At 29.5% G+C, this 18,164-nt stretch overlaps 2 protein-coding genes and 1 non-coding gene across 10 annotated transcripts; 2 read left to right on the top strand and 1 right to left on the bottom strand.

Annotated features, from left to right (window-relative positions):
• The first annotated feature begins 4,816 nt into the window (after nt 1–4,816).
• On the top strand, nt 4,817–10,051 carry LOC113863316 (glutamine synthetase leaf isozyme, chloroplastic). Of its 6 annotated transcripts, none has more exons than XM_027496858.1 (14): nt 4,817–5,042; nt 6,006–6,280; nt 6,387–6,426; nt 6,722–6,825; nt 6,921–6,969; nt 7,064–7,170; nt 7,559–7,646; nt 7,757–7,885; nt 7,969–8,043; nt 8,772–8,825; nt 8,898–8,935; nt 9,037–9,196; nt 9,301–9,361; nt 9,819–10,051. In XM_027496858.1, exons 2-14 carry the CDS (start codon nt 6,027–6,029, stop codon nt 9,956–9,958), a joined length of 1,299 nt encoding a protein of 432 aa, XP_027352659.1. In that variant the 5' UTR covers nt 4,817–5,042; nt 6,006–6,026; the 3' UTR covers nt 9,959–10,051. The 6 variants fall into 6 exon arrangements, with proteins under 6 accessions (XP_027352659.1, XP_027352701.1, XP_027352692.1 ...); XM_027496891.1 differs by having other exon boundaries at nt 4,870–5,042; nt 6,024–6,280; XM_027496884.1 differs by having other exon boundaries at nt 4,871–5,042; nt 6,016–6,280.
• A 616-nt stretch (nt 10,052–10,667) lies between these two features.
• TRNAP-UGG lies at nt 10,668–10,739 on the bottom strand. The gene has a single exon. It is a non-coding gene; the product is annotated as a tRNA-Pro (tRNA).
• A 578-nt stretch (nt 10,740–11,317) lies between these two features.
• Nucleotides 11,318–16,049, top strand: LOC113863372 (protein ABCI12, chloroplastic). Of its 3 annotated transcripts, none has more exons than XR_003504532.1 (8): nt 11,318–11,877; nt 12,552–12,668; nt 13,211–13,447; nt 13,597–13,761; nt 14,147–14,222; nt 15,122–15,186; nt 15,681–15,795; nt 15,870–15,990. XR_003504532.1 is itself a non-coding variant. In XM_027496941.1 (8 exons), exons 1-7 carry the CDS (start codon nt 11,569–11,571, stop codon nt 15,770–15,772), a joined length of 1,122 nt encoding a protein of 373 aa, XP_027352742.1. In that variant the 5' UTR covers nt 11,318–11,568; the 3' UTR covers nt 15,773–15,795; nt 15,888–16,049. The 3 variants fall into 3 exon arrangements, 2 of the variants coding, with proteins under 2 accessions (XP_027352742.1, XP_027352734.1); XM_027496941.1 differs by having other exon boundaries at nt 15,620–15,795; nt 15,888–16,049; XM_027496933.1 differs by having other exon boundaries at nt 15,620–15,795.
• The last annotated feature ends 2,115 nt before the right edge of the window (nt 16,050–18,164 follow it).

The following is an 18,164-nucleotide window of genomic DNA, read 5'->3' as shown; positions in this document are numbered from 1 at the left end:
TTTATTATAAACTGCTTTTGTAATATAATTTGCATATTTCTTACTATACTTAATGATAAAAAAAAAATTCACTCTTTTGTTGAAGCACTCTTGATAACGTAACATTTAATTAATTTTGTATGAAAATATATACAAATAATGTTATTAGTTATTTTGTCAACATCATTGAACTTTTGAACCATTTTGTTGGCCTTTTAATTATATTAACAGTGTAATTATTAATATCATCAATTTTATTTACAGTGAAGTGGGTATAAATTACTATTTTTTTAGTTTTTTAACTTAAATTTGTTGTTAAAAATTTTAATATGTGTTGTAATCAATTAGTATCGATAAATTTTAAGAAGGCATCAGTTTAGTATTCTTATCTGTGTTACGATATTTTCTTCCTTTTGATTATTAGTGATTTTCGTAACCAACATTTAAAAGTCATATATTTAATTTACATGTCAAAGAATTTACTTCACTTGAAGTAATTTACAATCTTTTATAGATACTTATAGCCATTACTATCGCTTTTGTCAAAAACCATTAATTCTTGAATGACCTGCTAAAGGTTTTAGAAGTCAATCTCTTTATTAATCAAATAAGTTTGGTTTATATTTATTTTAACTTAAATTTTAAAAAAATAATCATTTCTTTTTTTATAAGTTATTTTAAAAAGTTGACAAAGAAGAAAAAACATTTTATTAGTTTGAAGGAAAAAACTGGTGAGAAAAAAAGGTCACAGAGGTATGGAATGGAAGAAACATAACATGGAAGGATATAATAAGGAACAAATATTTTTTGGTTAGAGTTCGAAGAAAAATAAAAATCACTTGTGAAAGAATAGTAGGAGTAAAATGAGAAAGAGAAGAGAGAAAAAAATTAAGATAACTAAATAATTTGTCAAAAAATCCTATATTTTTTTAAATATTCATAAAGAGAGAAAAATGAAGAGTAATTTTTTCATAAAATTTATAAAAAATAACCTATTTAAAATATTTTGTAAATTAAGAAAAAATAAAAAATAAAAAATATTTTGTAAGTTAAAAAACTAATCTACTAATTTTATTTTTTTAATATATCTATATAAATATTCATATTATTTAAATAATTTAAGAGTTGAAAAAAGATCCATTAGAAAGATAAATTAATAATTTTAATAATTAATTTTAATAAAATAATTATATTCCTTGGTCCGTATAATTTCTTTTTCCCTTTTAAAAAAAGATAAATAGTAACAATGCATGTGAAATAATCAATAGATGTTTGGAGATCAAAATATTAACATATCAGAAAATTTTAAAAAATTAAAATTATATTAATATGCATTTACATTTTATAACTTTAAAATATTTTTATAAATAATAATAATTAAAAATATCATTAAAAGATATTTAATGTAAAGATTCATTCATTTAACAAACACTTTGTAATATTTTTTTAATATAAAAATCAATTCATTTAATAAATATATTATAGTTAATGAATATCATATTTGATCAAATTTTTAATTTTTAGTATAATAATTTTTCATTTAATTATTTAGATATTATATTTAATATATACACCTTTAAATACTAACATGAAGAAATAAGTTTTTTAATTATTTTAGCATATAATTTTAACTATTAAATGTGTAGTGATTATTATTATTTATTTAATATTATTTGTCTAATAGAAAGTCACCTAATTAAATTTAGATGAGTTGGGTTTCAAAATTCAACAAAGTTCTCACATCAACAATAAAATTTGAGCCTGTTTGCTTATAAAATATGAATCCAATTCATATAATCAATGGCATATATTGGCTTAGATAATTCATCTGATAAATATGATATAACCAACTAATATAATATCTATTTAAATTGTTAACAATTAATACAACATCTTAGAAATAACTTTATGTTGTAATTAATAAATATTACACTAAATACATATACAGTGAACTTTATATATAGATTGTGAAACAATAAAATTCGATTCATGATGTATCTGAGCATATATCCACACCACAAGATGAAGCCAGATAATGTTATATGAAGGGTCCATGCTCCACGAAATTAGAAGTTTTACCCACATGTAAATTTAAAGTGGTCCTGCCTCCTAGCAAAACAATCTGTTAAGTGGTCCTCTACACTTTCAACATTTAGTTATATGAACCATTTGGGTCTACAGAGAAAAATTGTATGTATTCAAATTTTGCACATGAATTGATCATTCTATAAATCTTCCGTGATGGTAATGTTTTGTGTATTTGGTACATAAAATTCTCTTAATTTATATAAGTTCTGAACATTCATGTTTGTGATAGAGATTAAGAATATGATGCCAAGGAGCATCTTGTAATAATTTGGAAAAAAAGGTGGGGCTTATTTTTACCTAACAAAGGTCTTGCCCCCTTCCTCAAATACAAAAAAGTCTGTGTGGTGCTCTTGGTATCTTGAGAAATTACCATTAATCACAAATTTGCAAGGTAGATTATGGGATATATTTGCATGAATACTTATCTACAATGAAATAATGTTAGCAGGGTTTTGTTTGCATTCATCATAGTTATTATAGACATTTTTAAAACTCTAGTTGATTAATTGATTGCCCTCTTTCATATAGTTGCTATGTTGTGCTATAAGCAATGAATTTATGTACCATCCGTTATAAGTTTTCAAACAAATTAAAAATTAAGTATTCTTTGTACCATCAATTTTTGTTGTACAAAATTATTAATATTTTTAAAAATCAAACTAATAAATTGAAATGATAAATTTGCTCTAAATGATGAAGCCAATTAGTCAGAGGTTTGGAACTAAAATATGAGCTAATTTTTGTTCTTGGGGGTTTAATCACACACAATTGCTTTTAAGAGGAGTTGATGTTATAGCCCAACAAACTAGTCAGTGTAGAAAAAGGCTAAAAAAAAAGTGGGTACGTATTTGTTACTTTATTGTGATAAAATGGCAGAGGAATACAAATAAATCGCCCACTCTTATTTTTTCAGAAACTACCACTCACACATAGTTGCATTTAAGAGTGATGCCATGTTAAGAAAAAAATAGTAATTACTTCGTATTTTTTTTTTTTTACATTTAGTGAAATTAAAATTTTATCTTGCCTTTCTCTTTAATTCAATTTTATTTATTTATAGATTTTGTTAACTTAAACTCTTAAGACTAAAATTAAATAATTAATAATAGTAAAATTTTATTATAAAAAAATATTTATTATATTTTATAACTTCAATACAATAATAATAATTATATACTTTTTTCATAATTTTTATTTATTTATGAATGTTTAAACTTAGTCCTAAAATTAAGATTAACAGAATTATTTATTTATTTATTTATTAATTTCTCCTCACCTCTTTTGAATTTTTTTCTTTTTATTTTATCATGTGATTTAATATTTAACTTTTTATTTACATTCTTTTTCATTTAGATGAGATCTACATGCATTAGTTACTGTATTTTCTTGTATTTGCTCACCTGATTGCCCTTCCATAATCAAGACTCGAATGTTACTACAAGAAAATATTATTATTATTAATGAATAAAAATTAATTATGTTCAATAAAATAAGTTAAAAGTTATAAATTTTTAATTTAAAATTAACTTAAAATTTAAACTTATAGCTAAAAACTTATAATTGTATGAATAATTTATAAAATTTAAATTATTTAACAAATTAGTTATGTATTTAGCTTATTTGTGTTAAATGATTTAAAATGATATGTAATATTATGTTAACATATTCATTGATGAATAAAAGATATTAAGTGTTAGAATTGATTTTGTCTATATTAATAATATGATACATTATATTTATTCACTGATAATATAATATTTTTGCTGTATCAATAGAATTATTTGATAATTAGTATTATGTGTTATATTTTTAATATAGTTTCACAATATCTATATTAAAATTTTAATTTTTATTAATTACACCGACTGATGTTAATGCAACACCAAATTGTTAGTATACATCATTTGTTTTTTCATGTAGTCCCAATGTGAATCTTCATTGAAGTTGGTAGGCTTCCTAATATTATAAAAGTGAGTTTTTCCCTAACCCAAGACTTCTATTTTCTAGGGAAATATTTTCTTGTATTTTGTTATATACTGCAATGCTTTTTATAATTAATAAAGTATTTGCACGAGTTAAAAATACAGTAAATCTTGATTTTAAAACTAAACGAAACTAAAGCCAATAATTAAACTTGACCCGTTCAATGAGCTTTCCTTATTCAATTTTTAAAATTTGATTACAAAGTACATGTTAAAACTTTAGCTTAAATTAACGTTGTGCTAACTTATATTTTACTCCACTAAAGACAGAGAGAAAATGCTTACTTAATATAGTTTCAAGAAGACGTAGATTTATCCAATGCGTTGGCACGAGCAAGACAACTCTTACCGAATAAAAGCCCCTTTAATTTTTTTTAATCTATAAAACATTTCCTTGTTATAATAATCAAATTGACTTTAATTAGTATAATATCCAGTAATGGGACAAGAAGTGTTCCTAGGAAAGTGAGTACAAATACACATTAAAAAATACGAAAGTCCAAGGAACAATGTTCTAAAACCTCAAGTTGGCATGTCATGGGTGAAGGAGTGAATCAACAATCTAAACAAGCTACCAAAGACAAAGATTGTCAGCAAAAATAATTTCAATAATTTATGATTATTAATAGATTAAGCTAATATACGTACGTCATTACCGTTGACAACATGTTATGATTGCATGTTGCATAGGAAAAAATAAAAAAGAAGAAGGGTAGATTGAGAAATGAGAACCTTATCTGGAACATTATGAGTCGATGCTTCTCTTGGTGCTCTTTAAGGGACCAAAAACAATTTTCATCCACTCGTCACATACCCATATCGCTTTTAGAAAAGCCAAGAGAGTCTCTGGCCACACCAACCCCTATATTACACTATTCTTTCATACTACACTTCCCACTCTGTCTCAGGGTCTGTGGCACTCATACACAGGCACATTTTCACTTCAACAAACTTCAAAGTTCACGGCTTTATCCATTTTGCTGCTCTCTATTGGTGAGTTCTTTGCGTCATTTCATTCAAGATATTTTGTGAGTGGCCAAAAAAGGGACATAAAGTACTATTTTTTATTTTATTTTATTTTTCTTTGGCTGTGAATTCTGCTTATTCTTTACACACTATGAGGAGTTAATGGTTGTGAAGATAGTCCCTTTGCAAGTAAGGGTGCTTTTTTAGTGTAACTCATTCCAATCTCATCATCACTTTTTTGTTGAGTGCTGAACCGCAGAATATGATCTTCACTGCGTTAGGTAAATCCCAAATTTCGTTTTGGTCAAAATGTAAATTTCACATTATGATAAAGTTTGGTGGTGTGATAACTATGGAATGAATAGATGTTGATCTAAGTCTGAACTTGAAATCAAATTCAAATTCTTAGTCAATTATTCTCCTATAAGTTGATTAGATAAACATATTTTATCTGATTATCAAATCATCCTTGCACATTTTCTTCAACGATTTTTTCTCTGTTGGTTTTTTGCATCTAATCTAATGTTATGCAATGTGCATTTTATGTAGTGTGGTGATGACCCAGACTGGAATGTCAGGTTTAAGTAGGAATTTGTTTAAGTAGTCATCATTTGAGTATGTTTGATGTATGATAAACATTGCTTTCTAGATTACAGTGCACTTTTCTGCTTTGTCAAATTGATGATGTAGAGGGGAAGAGGGGGTGTTTTCATGATATTTTTTGTTGAGTAAGGATCATAAAATGGTAGAGTTTGACACTTTGTTCACACTTTAAAGTTATGCTTAAAAAGTTTTGACAACTGCTTTAGAATTATTTTATAGGTGGCTTCATTAGTCATCATTTGATCGGTTGCAGGATAGTTGATAATCATTAAATTAAATTATAATGCTGCTTAGTAATTTTTTTTCATAGTATTACACAAAAATTGTATTATGTGATCTAATTTGATTCATTTTCTGGGTGGGGATTCTCATGACTACTTTATGTAGTAAAAAGCAGTAGTGCAGAACATGGCACAGATTTTGGCACCCTCTATACAATGGCAGATGAGAATCACAAAACCGTCTCCCAGTGCAACTCCCATTACATCTAACATGTGGGGTTCTTTGTTGTGGAAACAAAATAAGAAAGCTACACTTACCGGTTCTGCTAAATTTAGAGTGCTGGCAATCAAGTCTGAAAATAGCACCATCAACAGGCTAGAGAATCTACTTAATTTGGATATCACTCCATACACAGACAAGATAATCGCCGAGTACATTTGGTATTTCATTCTTCTCTGCCTTTGTTTGTATCTAGCAGTTCTGCAAATCCAATTATGAATATGAGCATACAAGGTATTTAAAATTGTGAATCTTTATTTGAAACAGGATTGGAGGGACAGGAGTTGATGTGCGCAGTAAATCAAGAGTATGTTATTTTATAAGAAAATGCTAACCTCAGCTCATGATAAGTAATTAATAATAGTAAAATTTTATTAAAAAAAAGAGTATTTATTGTAGTTTTATAAATTTAATACAGTAAATATGTAATTTTTTCATAAAAATTTTCTATTAATGGAGGCTTAAACTTTGCCCTTAAGGCTGAGGTTAACAAAACCCTATTTTATAATAAACATGCCAAGAGAAATTATTCCTACCATGTTGTCATTTTATTTATCTCATGCTATTCATGATAATCCTATACATATATTTTCATTTCTCAGACAATACCAAGGCCAGTTGAACATCCCTCTGAGCTACCTAGATGGAATTATGATGGATCTAGCACAGGACAGGCACCGGGTGATGATAGTGAAGTAATCCTATAGTAAGAATTTTGGCCCTGATACTTCTATCAGTACTTCTATTAATGTTACTCTACACCTTTTCAGTTTTATTTTTTGTTCTGTTTTTTTCCCTCAGTCCTCAAGCAATTTTCAAAGATCCTTTCCGTGGTGGTAACAATATTTTGGTAAGAGCTGTTATACTTGAAAGAGGTCTCATGTCATGTTGATTGAAATTGAAAAACAGATTTAATGAAGCTTTTTTTTTTTTTTGTTCAAAAGGTTATATGTGATGCTTACACACCAGCGGGTGAGCCTATCCCTACAAACAAGCGACACAGAGCTGCTGAAATTTTCAGTAACCCGAAGGTCCAAGCTGAAGTTCCATGGTATGTATAGTTCTCCTTATCTTGATGAATAAACAAAATTTTGTGATGATAAATTGCATGATTCTTGAATTTATTTGTTTTGGGTTTGCAGTTACCAACTATTGTTGGATTCTTGAAAATTGTAACGTAGTATCTTACTCTGATACGCCAACCACTTCTATATATGATGATTGCAAAAAAAAAAAGTGATATATGATGAGTAATAATTCCAATTGATACTCTGACATATGTCGTATTACTTATCAAGTGATGCTTAACCAAATTATGACATGGAAAATTTCCTTCTTCATTTGATAACTTACTCAAATAGAAGATAACCGAACTTTTGTGTTGAGTTATAACCTTAACAGAAAACATGCTAATGTTGATTTATGTTAATTGCTCAAAGGTTTGGAATAGAGCAAGAGTACACCTTACTTCAAACAAATGTAAAATGGCCTTTAGGTTGGCCCGTTGGTGGCTATCCTGGTCCTCAGGTAATGTCACTTCTTGTAGTGTTTTTCTTTTTTTTTTCTTTTATTCACATTTCATGGCAATTTGTCAATTCCATAATGCCGATTTAATTAGATATTCCTTCATATTTCAGGGTCCTTATTACTGCAGTGCTGGGGCAGATAAGTCATTTGGACGTGATATATCTGATGCTCATTACAAGGCTTGCCTATATGCTGGAATTAACATCAGTGGCACCAATGGGGAGGTTATGCCTGGGCAGGTATATCTATTGACGTTCCCTTTGTTTTAAGGCCTATGAATATGAACTCAGTTTTTATCATCGTTTTCTCTCTATACGTGCAGTGGGAGTATCAAGTTGGTCCTAGTGTAGGTATTGAAGCTGGTGATCATATCTGGGCTTCAAGATACATTCTAGAGGTAATTCACTTTGTTACTTATATATATATATATATATATATATATATATATATATATATGCATATATACACATACATGTTGATATAGAAAGATTATATTTTTGAAAGAATCAGTTATTAAAAAATGTCGTGATATCTTAATTCTGTGGAGGTTTTTGGCTCAATATTAAAGAAAAAAATAAAATAAAGAAGTATAAGTTGTTTCCAAGTTATAGGAGAAATTTTATTATTTTTTATACTGATATTTTTTCCTATAAGGACTTCTTAAAAAGTTTATCTAAATAGGACATTGTCTTATTTCAGGCTTTGGCTTTTGTATGGTTTTTGTTCTTATGCATGTGTATTTTAAGAAATGGCTGTTTGCACTAAGCTTGATATATTGTTTTTTATTGTGCAAACTTTCCTGAGAATTGCTTGTAGTTTTGCATCATTTCTAATGGATTATTATTAGCTGTCTTTCTTTTTAACTCTTCCTCTTCTTTCAAAGGCAGGTTTTTTTAGCACATCTTTTTATACCATTCTTAATTAATTCTTTAAGTTTTAAGATCTTGAAAGGTAATTCGGCGTCTCTTGAGAATAAGTTTGAGGGCTGGTGGAAGGTTCATGCTATTGCTTGTTATTGAAAATTGTTGATGGTCTCATGTAAATAGAACTTTGTGCTTGTTTTCATCTCTTATCCAATTTTGTATTTTATAATTAAATGGATTGCATTTTGGTCTGTCCTGGCAGAGAATCACTGAACAAGCTGGTGTTGTGCTCACACTTGATCCAAAACCAATAGAGGTACTGTAATGCTTTAACTAACAGTATTTCTTATCCTATGTTAATTATACTAATTGTTCTGGTTAAGCACAGGGTGACTGGAATGGTGCAGGATGCCACACCAATTACAGGTTTTTGGCCATGCCTTTGCCATGAATCATGAATTTACGACTGCACATGTTCTATTGACTTTCTAAATCATTAAATTGGTAAATATGAATTTTCTTTTTAGTACAAAGAGCATGAGGGAAGAAGGAGGCTTTGAGGTAATAAAGAAGGCAATTTTGAATCTATCGCTTCGCCACCAGCACCACATTAGTGCATATGGAGAAGGAAATGAGAGAAGGTTGACAGGAAAGCATGAGACAGCCGACATTAACACATTTTCTTGGGTATGGTTTCAAAATTGCCAAAATCTATTCAATTTAAAGACAGGGTAATCAAGCATGAAGTTTGTCTTCTTGTATGAAACATCCTAATAAAATTGAACTTATAGGGAGTGGCTAACCGTGGTTGCTCAATCCGTGTGGGAAGAGACACAGAGAAGAATGGAAAAGGTATATCACCAACAATAATTTTATGGGTCTGTTTAGTGAATTGAACGTACAAGCATTTAGATTTCTGATGGGGGACTAATAAGCAAGCATTATCTGACTCATTTAGCATGTTTTCTGGACTGAAGTTGCTAGTTCAAATTTTTTGTAGCTTAAACTTATTGGATTATTGCTAATTGCCAATGCAACAACTTCAGCTTATCATTAGGCTTATAGATTGGATACTCTTACCATGACACTTGGTCCCATTTTTCTTTCCTATTTCAGTGTTCTCCTTCATATGTTGCAAAATCACATGCCCTTCTTTCCCTAATTGATGTTTTTTTAGCAAATTGCCTATGTATTCCATTATCACCACTCTCATTCTAATTTTTTCATCATTTCTTTTTCTTCTTCCAAACACTTTTTTCATATTACCACATATATTACTTGTTGATCTTGCTGGTCCTCTTGATCACAGGTTACTTGGAAGACAGGCGCCCGGCATCAAACATGGATCCATACGTTGTGTCATCGTTACTGGCCGAGACTACATTATTGTGGGAACCAACTCTAGAGGCTGAAGCTCTTGCAGCACAGAAGATAGCATTAAATGTCTAAGTCTATTGATTGATGGCATTCTGGATGGAATCAGTAATTTGTGAGAAGCTAGAAAGCTCTCTCACTTTCATCTTAGATTACTTATATTCTAAAGATCTTGTTTGGACTAAAGAGGTTGTCATGCCTAGTTATTGGTTGTCATATGAAATGCACATTGTGTATCAGAAGTTTCGTTGGTTTTATTTGCTTCTGGACGAATTTTTTCATTGATGCTTGGCTATATTCAGTGTTCCCCCGGATTTTATTTTCCTACAAGTAACTGAACTTACGTTCTAAGATTCTAAGACTGAAGGCATTCAAATTTTTTTTTTCTCAACCACTTATTTGTGCTGGAACTAAGTTCAATTTGATAAATTGAGACCTCCAAACGATATAAAAAACATGGAAAGTTACATGTAACCGTGTCTGAAAGGATTCCTAGTCCCTTTCATGAGACAAACCGGATAATGGTGGAAAAGAATACAAGGCATTTATTTGTGTGTGCTTGTGCATAATGGTGACAAAAAATAACCTATCTCTAAACTGAACTACCTTTTCTGGTAATTTTTTATAAAATATAAAGGAGAGAAATACTGACTTATATGGTCATCTGGTAGGCTCAGAAAGAAAAAAGGAATTCACATATGATTAATATATTAAATTGCATACTTATAGGCTAAAGGGGACAGTGAAGATGGTATCCAAAAGGTGAAGAAAACAACTAACAGAGGGGGCATTCCGAGAATCGAACTCGGGACCTCTCGCACCCAAAGCGAGAATCATACCACTAGACCAAATGCCCTGTTTATGATTCGACTGTTTTCGTCTATCTCATGTCAATTTGTTAGAAATTTGTGCACTCCCATTTTTCGCACAGTAAGTAATATTAGGACTTGTTTGTTTGTGGCATTTGTATTCAACAATATTGTCACTATTAAAGAGAAAGAAAAGGCGAAAATGTTAACATTTTTTTCTTTCTAAAATTTAAATATCAAAATATTGATTTTAATTTTTATTTTGTTTTTGTTATTAAACGGGACAAAATGTTCAAAAAAATAAAACAATTAGGCAACTACTACAAGGTTCCTAAAGAGTCCATCCTCAACAAAAACTCGAGACAAAGGAGCTTTTTTATATTTAATACATAGCAATTGTAATATTTTATAATTTGTTGAAATATAAAAATAATGTAAATTAATTATTAGTTAGTTTCTATTAAATAAAAAGATTAAAAGATAATCAGTTTAAGTAATATTTTTTAAAGTAACATCACAAATTTAAATTTTGCAAATGTAAAAAGCCTCATTACAAAAATGACACTTGTGATTTTAATAAAAGAAAAATTAACGATTAAAATGTCCAGTTTTAGCTTCAAGCATGCTGAAAATGTCCGTAATTTTCACTTCCGTTTTATGGTTGTCATATGTATAATCCATGGCTGAAAATGACGATAATTACATTAGTCATGTGAGTATCCAAGACTCATTGGCATTGAGCCAACTTGTTATCCTTCACTAATTAAACATCTTCCTCTGATTCTGAAGCCTTAAGAAATCATATGATTACTTTCGCACACAACTCCACAGAGATTGGAGGGTAGCCACTCCATCTTCCTATTGCCTCACTCACCCATGACCTGTAACCATGCCACCGTCCTTCTGCTCGCTTTGCCATCGTCATGTTCCATTGTTTTCCCAAAACGCCCTTTCACATTTCATAGTCCCAAGAAAACCCTTTTGGCGGTGAAGCTGAAAAAGACGAACTCTGGAATAAAAGCTTCAAAGGGTGAATCAGTAAATTGGTCGCAATGGCTGCCCGCAGGGTCTCTTGCCGCTGATAAAGTTTTCAGATTGATTTCGGGTGCCACCGCAAGTCCCATTGGCCAGTTTGTGTCATCCCCCACCACCTTTCTTCACTCTATCGACCCTCGAGTTAAATTGGTCAGGGAAGCATAATTAATCACTTCATGGGTTTTTAGTGTCTGCCAAAATTTATATAAAAATCTTTGCTTTTGTTCATGCTCTGTGGAGAGTATAGATTATTGGATTGTGTGATTATTTTGGTTTTTGGATTAGCTATATTTGTTGTATGACTTTAAGAGTGTGAACAAAAATCATTTCATTTCCTGTGATATGATGTCCACTAATACTAAGTAATCACAAACAAAAAATTATGAACTTGTGATGGCTCTTCCTGGTGATAGTTGAGCAATGTGTGAGGAATAACTCATGGTGTTATTCCAAATGTTACAAAGTGTTTATTTAAGGCTGTTCATGAAACCTAAGCTTTGGGCTGATTGTATATTGTGATGAGTGATGACATATCATGTTTTTGTAATGGTAGTTGATAAAGTGTGATAGTAAGTAGCTGATAGTTGAAACATAAGAATCGGTTATCGAGTGAGCCAGTGAACTTGTTTTTGATACATGTTCTATTGCTTTCATTCAAGGTAGTCAATATCAGAATTCTTGTCAAATATTAATGGTGATGGATATTTCAGCAATTGTTAGTAGATTCATTTGTGTAGCTGGAATTTTTTAATTATTTTTTTTTTTTGGCTGTTTGGTTGTTGTGTGTTTGTGATTTTTGGTGATCAATCAGTCTGGTTTTACAGGTATGGCTTTTAGCTCTGGTTGTTTTACCAGCAAGGTCACATATAATTATGCGATTTGGACTAGTGATATACTTGACCATGCTTTCCATTTGGGTTTTACCAAAAAATACTTGGAAGGTAAGTAATTTTTACTCCTTGGCTTATCTAGCACGAGGAGTGGATTGATCAATTTGCTTAGTTACAGTAAGTTGATCATAACTTTAAGGGGATAGTTGAGATTTAGTAGTACAGGGGTATTTAATCTATCGTTTAAGGTTTGCATTGTGTTTCATCTGATGTTCACTGTATATATTTTTTAAAATGATCATGTTAATTTCCTATGGACAAAACTTAGATACAACTCCATAGATATTGTTGGAATTATTCTCCAATCAAAATTAACATTTCATCTGGTTAACTGCTGTCATTTTAGTTACCAAGATGAAATGCTAATTTTAATTGAAAAACAGTTTCAACAGTACCAACTGTATCTAAGTTTTATCCTTTTCTGATCCCCTGTTTTCATAAATCAGAACACTGTATTTCTCATTCTTAATGCTTATTAATTTGAACTAGCTTGTACCTTATCATAAAATACGTACACCTTTCCTTTATTCACTGTTGTTTTTATCTTGAAGCTGTGTTAATTTGGGAAGTTTCTTGCTACTTTTTATTTGTAGGATCAATTGGGAAGAGTTTATTTCTTATCAGGATTGTTATTCATTACATTAGGGCTGGGATCAGATGGTGTGCCTGCCCCTGTTCAGATGAGAACTCCACCACCTGCAATGATGGGGCTTCCTAGTCTTCCTGTATCTTTAGCAGGTTATTCATATGTAATCGCAAAGTTAGGACCACTAAGCTTTACCAGGAAAGGCTTATCTGTAGCAAGCACCGTTGCATGTTTGACTTTTACTGTAAGTTGTTTCTGCATTTTTGTGGCTTTTTGCCCCCATTTACGGTGTTTTTGGACATTTGGTGGAAACCATGCTGTAAAAGCCTTCTAAAACAACAATTCTTTTTTTTTTCTTGACTTCTGAGAATTCGGTCCACATTTCCTTGGAAGGTATTTCAAAGTGCAAGTCTTTGCCTCACAACTACAACCCCAGAACAACTGGCGTTTGCACTACGATGGTTTATGCTCCCTCTGAGATACTTAGGTGTTTCTGTGTCAGAAATTGTGCTTACACTTTTACTGTCATTGAGGTTTATCACTCTTGTTTTTGATGAGGTAAGAAGAGTAAGGGTTTTAAATACATACATAAACTTAGTTTTGATCTCAGTTATACTAATAGCTTGATTTAATTGTTTCGAAGATGTACCTTTTACTAAAACTCCCACACATCAAAAATGTAAAATTACATGGGACAAATTGTACTATGCATTGTTGGAGATTAGATCAAATTTATGGATATTATGGGGTTGAAAACAGTGCTGTAAATAATATCTTCCTGGTTTCCGTAGTCTTGAGGTACATTTACACAATAAATGGAAGTAAAATTGGAAATTCCATCGGCAACTTTAAAAACTGTTATAACCCAATTAACCTAACTTTTAAGTTTAAGCTTTTCATTTTCCTTTACTATTCTCACTAAATATCCGTAGTTTTGTTGCAGGTTCGTAACATAGCTTTGGGGATTGTATCTCGTAGGGTAAATTGGAAACAGCTGACTGTTATGGAGACAATTGATAGTAAGTAAATATTGCTAAGTATTCCTCATTTTCGGTCATTGACAAATTATTGTTTTGTTTTAGACTCTAGTCAGCTTTCCAACCAACTAGTTGATGAGTATCATCTCTATAATGACTGTGCATAATCTCATTCAGATTCTCTTGGCTTTACATTTGATTTGTACAAATTGCTATTATGCATTAGAAATTAACACAAGGAAATGCTTATCCTAACCTGTTTGTTTAGTGTATTTCCAATTCTGTGACAACGTTTATGAAACTGTGAATCAACAGCAAACAGTATACCCACTGATGATGCCACATTTACTTCATTCAAACAGCACTTACATATTCACATTATATGATTGTCTAAAAAATAAATAATTTGTATAATTCTATACTGATCTAGTTATTCACTACATTAATGATAATATTTTGTTATATTAATATGGTCAGTGTATCCAGAACTGAATATTTGGACGGGTACATGACTTGCTGTTGTTACCTTCTATGTGAAGTCAGTATTTATAATAATCTATGCGAGTCTGATCCTGAACAAAATAACTGAAAAATTGGAAGTTTATCTGTTTCTTTTGAATGGTGGTAATTTTTTTCTAAGCTCTCTTTAGAAATCTAGTGATCTTTTGTTGCTATCTTGCTGGACTTTCTATTCTCCACCTGTACTACGAACAGATATATGTAGCTTTGACTAAATGACACAGAGTTCCAAAATACCAAGGTTTAACATGCAATTTTATCAGGATAATACTTGCTGGTAGTTAGTATGGGAAACTTAGTTCTGCAGTTGACAATCTGATTTTTGATTAGGTTAATATTTAACGGATTAACCTGAAGCTTTTACTAGAAGATATTTCTTCAGGGTCATGATTATTTTCTTTTGTCCTTATATAACTTTGCAGTTTTCTTTAACTACTTCCGGCGTATCTTCAAAAATATTTTCAGCCATGCCGAGCAAATTTCTCAGGTTTGTTTAAATTTACTATGCCCCCTTCTGCTTTTTCAATGTTGTTTGACACTTTGACGTGCTTCAGCTATCTTCAACTCATTCTAGAACTGTTGAATAACTGGATAACTTGTTTTGAATTCATTAACTATTTTGAAGGTTTTACAGGCTCTCGCTTAGAAAACATGTTACTTTCAGTTCTGGTATATACAAAAAGTAAAACAGAAATTTGTCCTTGTGTTTGCTTCATAGTTTGAACTTTATTTTTATTTCATTAACAATGTTGAGTTAAAAAAAATTATTAAATTAATCATACAAATTGCAAAATCAATTTCCCTGGACATATGCCTCTCATTACAAACTGACCTGTCAACCCTAATCTGCTGTTGACATTGTATTCTTCATAAAAATTCAAAGGGTGTCTTCTGACTAACATAAAAATAAAATTATGCAGGCTATGATAGTCAGAGGTTTTAAAGGGGATGGCGGTGCTCATAAAATTTACTTCTTGTCAGAATCATCTTTTGGGATGGCAGATATTGCATGCTTGATGTGCTTGTCAGTTGTCATAGGAGCCGCTATCCTGTCGGAGTACTACCTTGTCTAATAAGACATGCCACTCATGCATCTGTAAGAGCATTCTGCATTTATGTATGTGTGTTTGTAAGTATTTTTATTATTCATTCAATTTCTCGTAATATTAGCAAGTGAAAAATCATTAGGATCGGTTGAAGATATGAAGGGGAGGATATGATGCAGCAGAAAAGATCTAACGATGAACTGAGGAAAATTTGGATGGTTTCTGATGTTATCTTTTATCAGATATTGTGTGGATTGGACTTCTGATGACATTCTTTCTTACCTGTTTCAAAGATTTTTATAGGTCATTTGTTTATTTCTTGTGTTTGGTATAATTATAGTTTCTTGAATGCACTTACTCATACTGTCTATGTTACAGTTTGAATCAGTTTACGTTTTTAAATAGCAGGACTGATTTAGTTGAACCGTCACATTTTGTCTAGACTCTCTTATGGAGATATAAACCAAGTTCTTTACAAATATGCCTTTATACGGAATATTCCTAAGCTTAATAATTGTTATTATAGTTAAAATGCTTTAATAATAATGTGAAAACATGATTTAATGATTGTGCAAGAAATATATTTGTTTTTGACCCTCTTTGCTTATGTATGGATTTGGAAAAAGAAAAAAAGATTACTTATTTTAGAGTATGTTTATAACGCTTATAATGAATATGTCTAAATAATGACAAAAAAAAAATAAAAAATCATATAATTCATGTGTACAACGAGCATTAGTTACCTCAATTGACTCGTAATATCCTAAAAGCAATTTAAAAAATATCTTATGCTTTATCACGTATTTGGTCATAACCAAATCTTGAAGAAGAAAACAAGTTATTCTAAATTTGATTTTAAGTGATTCTATATTTAGTAATTCTGTTCTAATCTTAACTAAGGATATACTTAGGAGTTGAGTTTGGGAAAGGGAGGGGTTAAGTGTAATTAATCATTATTTATAAGTTATTTAATTAGGAGGGAAGATTTTGGAGAGCTTTTTTAATGCTATTTTTTTGAGTTCTCCAAATTTAAGAGTTTTCTCTCTCTCACTCTCTTATACTCTTTCATAAGTTAGATTTTAACTTTTTTTTTCTTTTTTTTCAAATATTAGTTTTTCATGTGAGAATTTAAAAAAAAATTGTAAAAATAAAAATACTAATTTTAAAATTATTAATTTTTTAGAAAGAAACATATTTTTTATTTTATAAAATTAAAAAAATATAAATATAAATTATAAATTATAATAATATTATTTATATAATTAAACCCTTTATTACCTACCTCTCTCAATAATAAACATTCAACTAAGAAAAGGGTTTAACCTTATTCCCCCTCCCTTCCTCTCTCATTATCTCCTTCCTCTTCAAACCCTTCTCTCTCTCTCTCTCTCTCTCTCTAAACTTCCAAATAAAACTTAAGTGAATATAAAGGTGATTATTATACATGTTACAAATTATACAATGGGGTTAAAGTGACTAAGTGTAATTTGTTATTTTTGCCAATAAAAGATATATTTTTACCCTTTTGATAAAATGAGACTATTAAGTGCATAGCAATGTCAAAATAATATTAAGAAAAATTTATTATGTAATACAATTTTAATTATTGAAAATTATAAAAATTATATTAATTATTATTTTTATTTAATATTTCTTTGTTATGCTTTTATAATTTTCAATAAATTAGTCTAATATCTAAAAATGTGTGTTAAAAATAAACAAAATTTAGTATAGTATCAAAAGCATTGTTGACGTTGTTCTTCAATTAAAACTGAAGTTTTATTTTGCTAATCTTTTGGTTTATTAAAAATAATTCATTCTTAACACTCCTCTAAGGTTAATAGAAAATGTTGATATTATTTATAAAAAAATATATTAAAAAAACTAAGACTTAAGCTAAACATGTTCCCTGTGATGTATTAATCTAAATGTATTGATAAATTAACAAAATTACTTGATAATATTTTATTGCAAAAATGTTCTATGACTTGACATTCTTATCTTTTGAGTAAAAGTATAGGTCAGTAGACTTTATACATTGTTCATTATATTAAAATATAAAGATTTTCTTATACCAGTATAAGTTTAAAAACTTTTATATTAAATTTAAATTTTTTATTTAACTTAAATTTAACGGTCAGTGAAGTAAAATATGCAAAAAATAGATTGACTTAAATAACTGTTTTAAAAGATAGTTTTAGTTGAACTTTTATTTAGTTATAAACTATTTATTTTCAAATTTAGATACTGATTTATTTTATGTAATTTTTTTTATTCTCGTATAATAAAAATATTTATCAAAATAAGTAAAATTAGTTCAACTTAGATAATATTTTTTATAATTTAAATATTAATATTTTTTTCAACACAATTCACACTTATGTAAAGTATTTAATTACTTAAAAAAAATATATGTCGT

Source organism: Abrus precatorius, unplaced genomic scaffold (genome assembly GCF_003935025.1).
Source record: "Abrus precatorius isolate BTA unplaced genomic scaffold, Abrus_2018 Scaffold10, whole genome shotgun sequence".
Classification (NCBI taxonomy): Eukaryota; Viridiplantae; Streptophyta; class Magnoliopsida; order Fabales; family Fabaceae; genus Abrus; species Abrus precatorius.
Note: the sequence above shows the minus strand (reverse complement) of the source record. Positions and strands in the feature narration are given on the sequence as shown.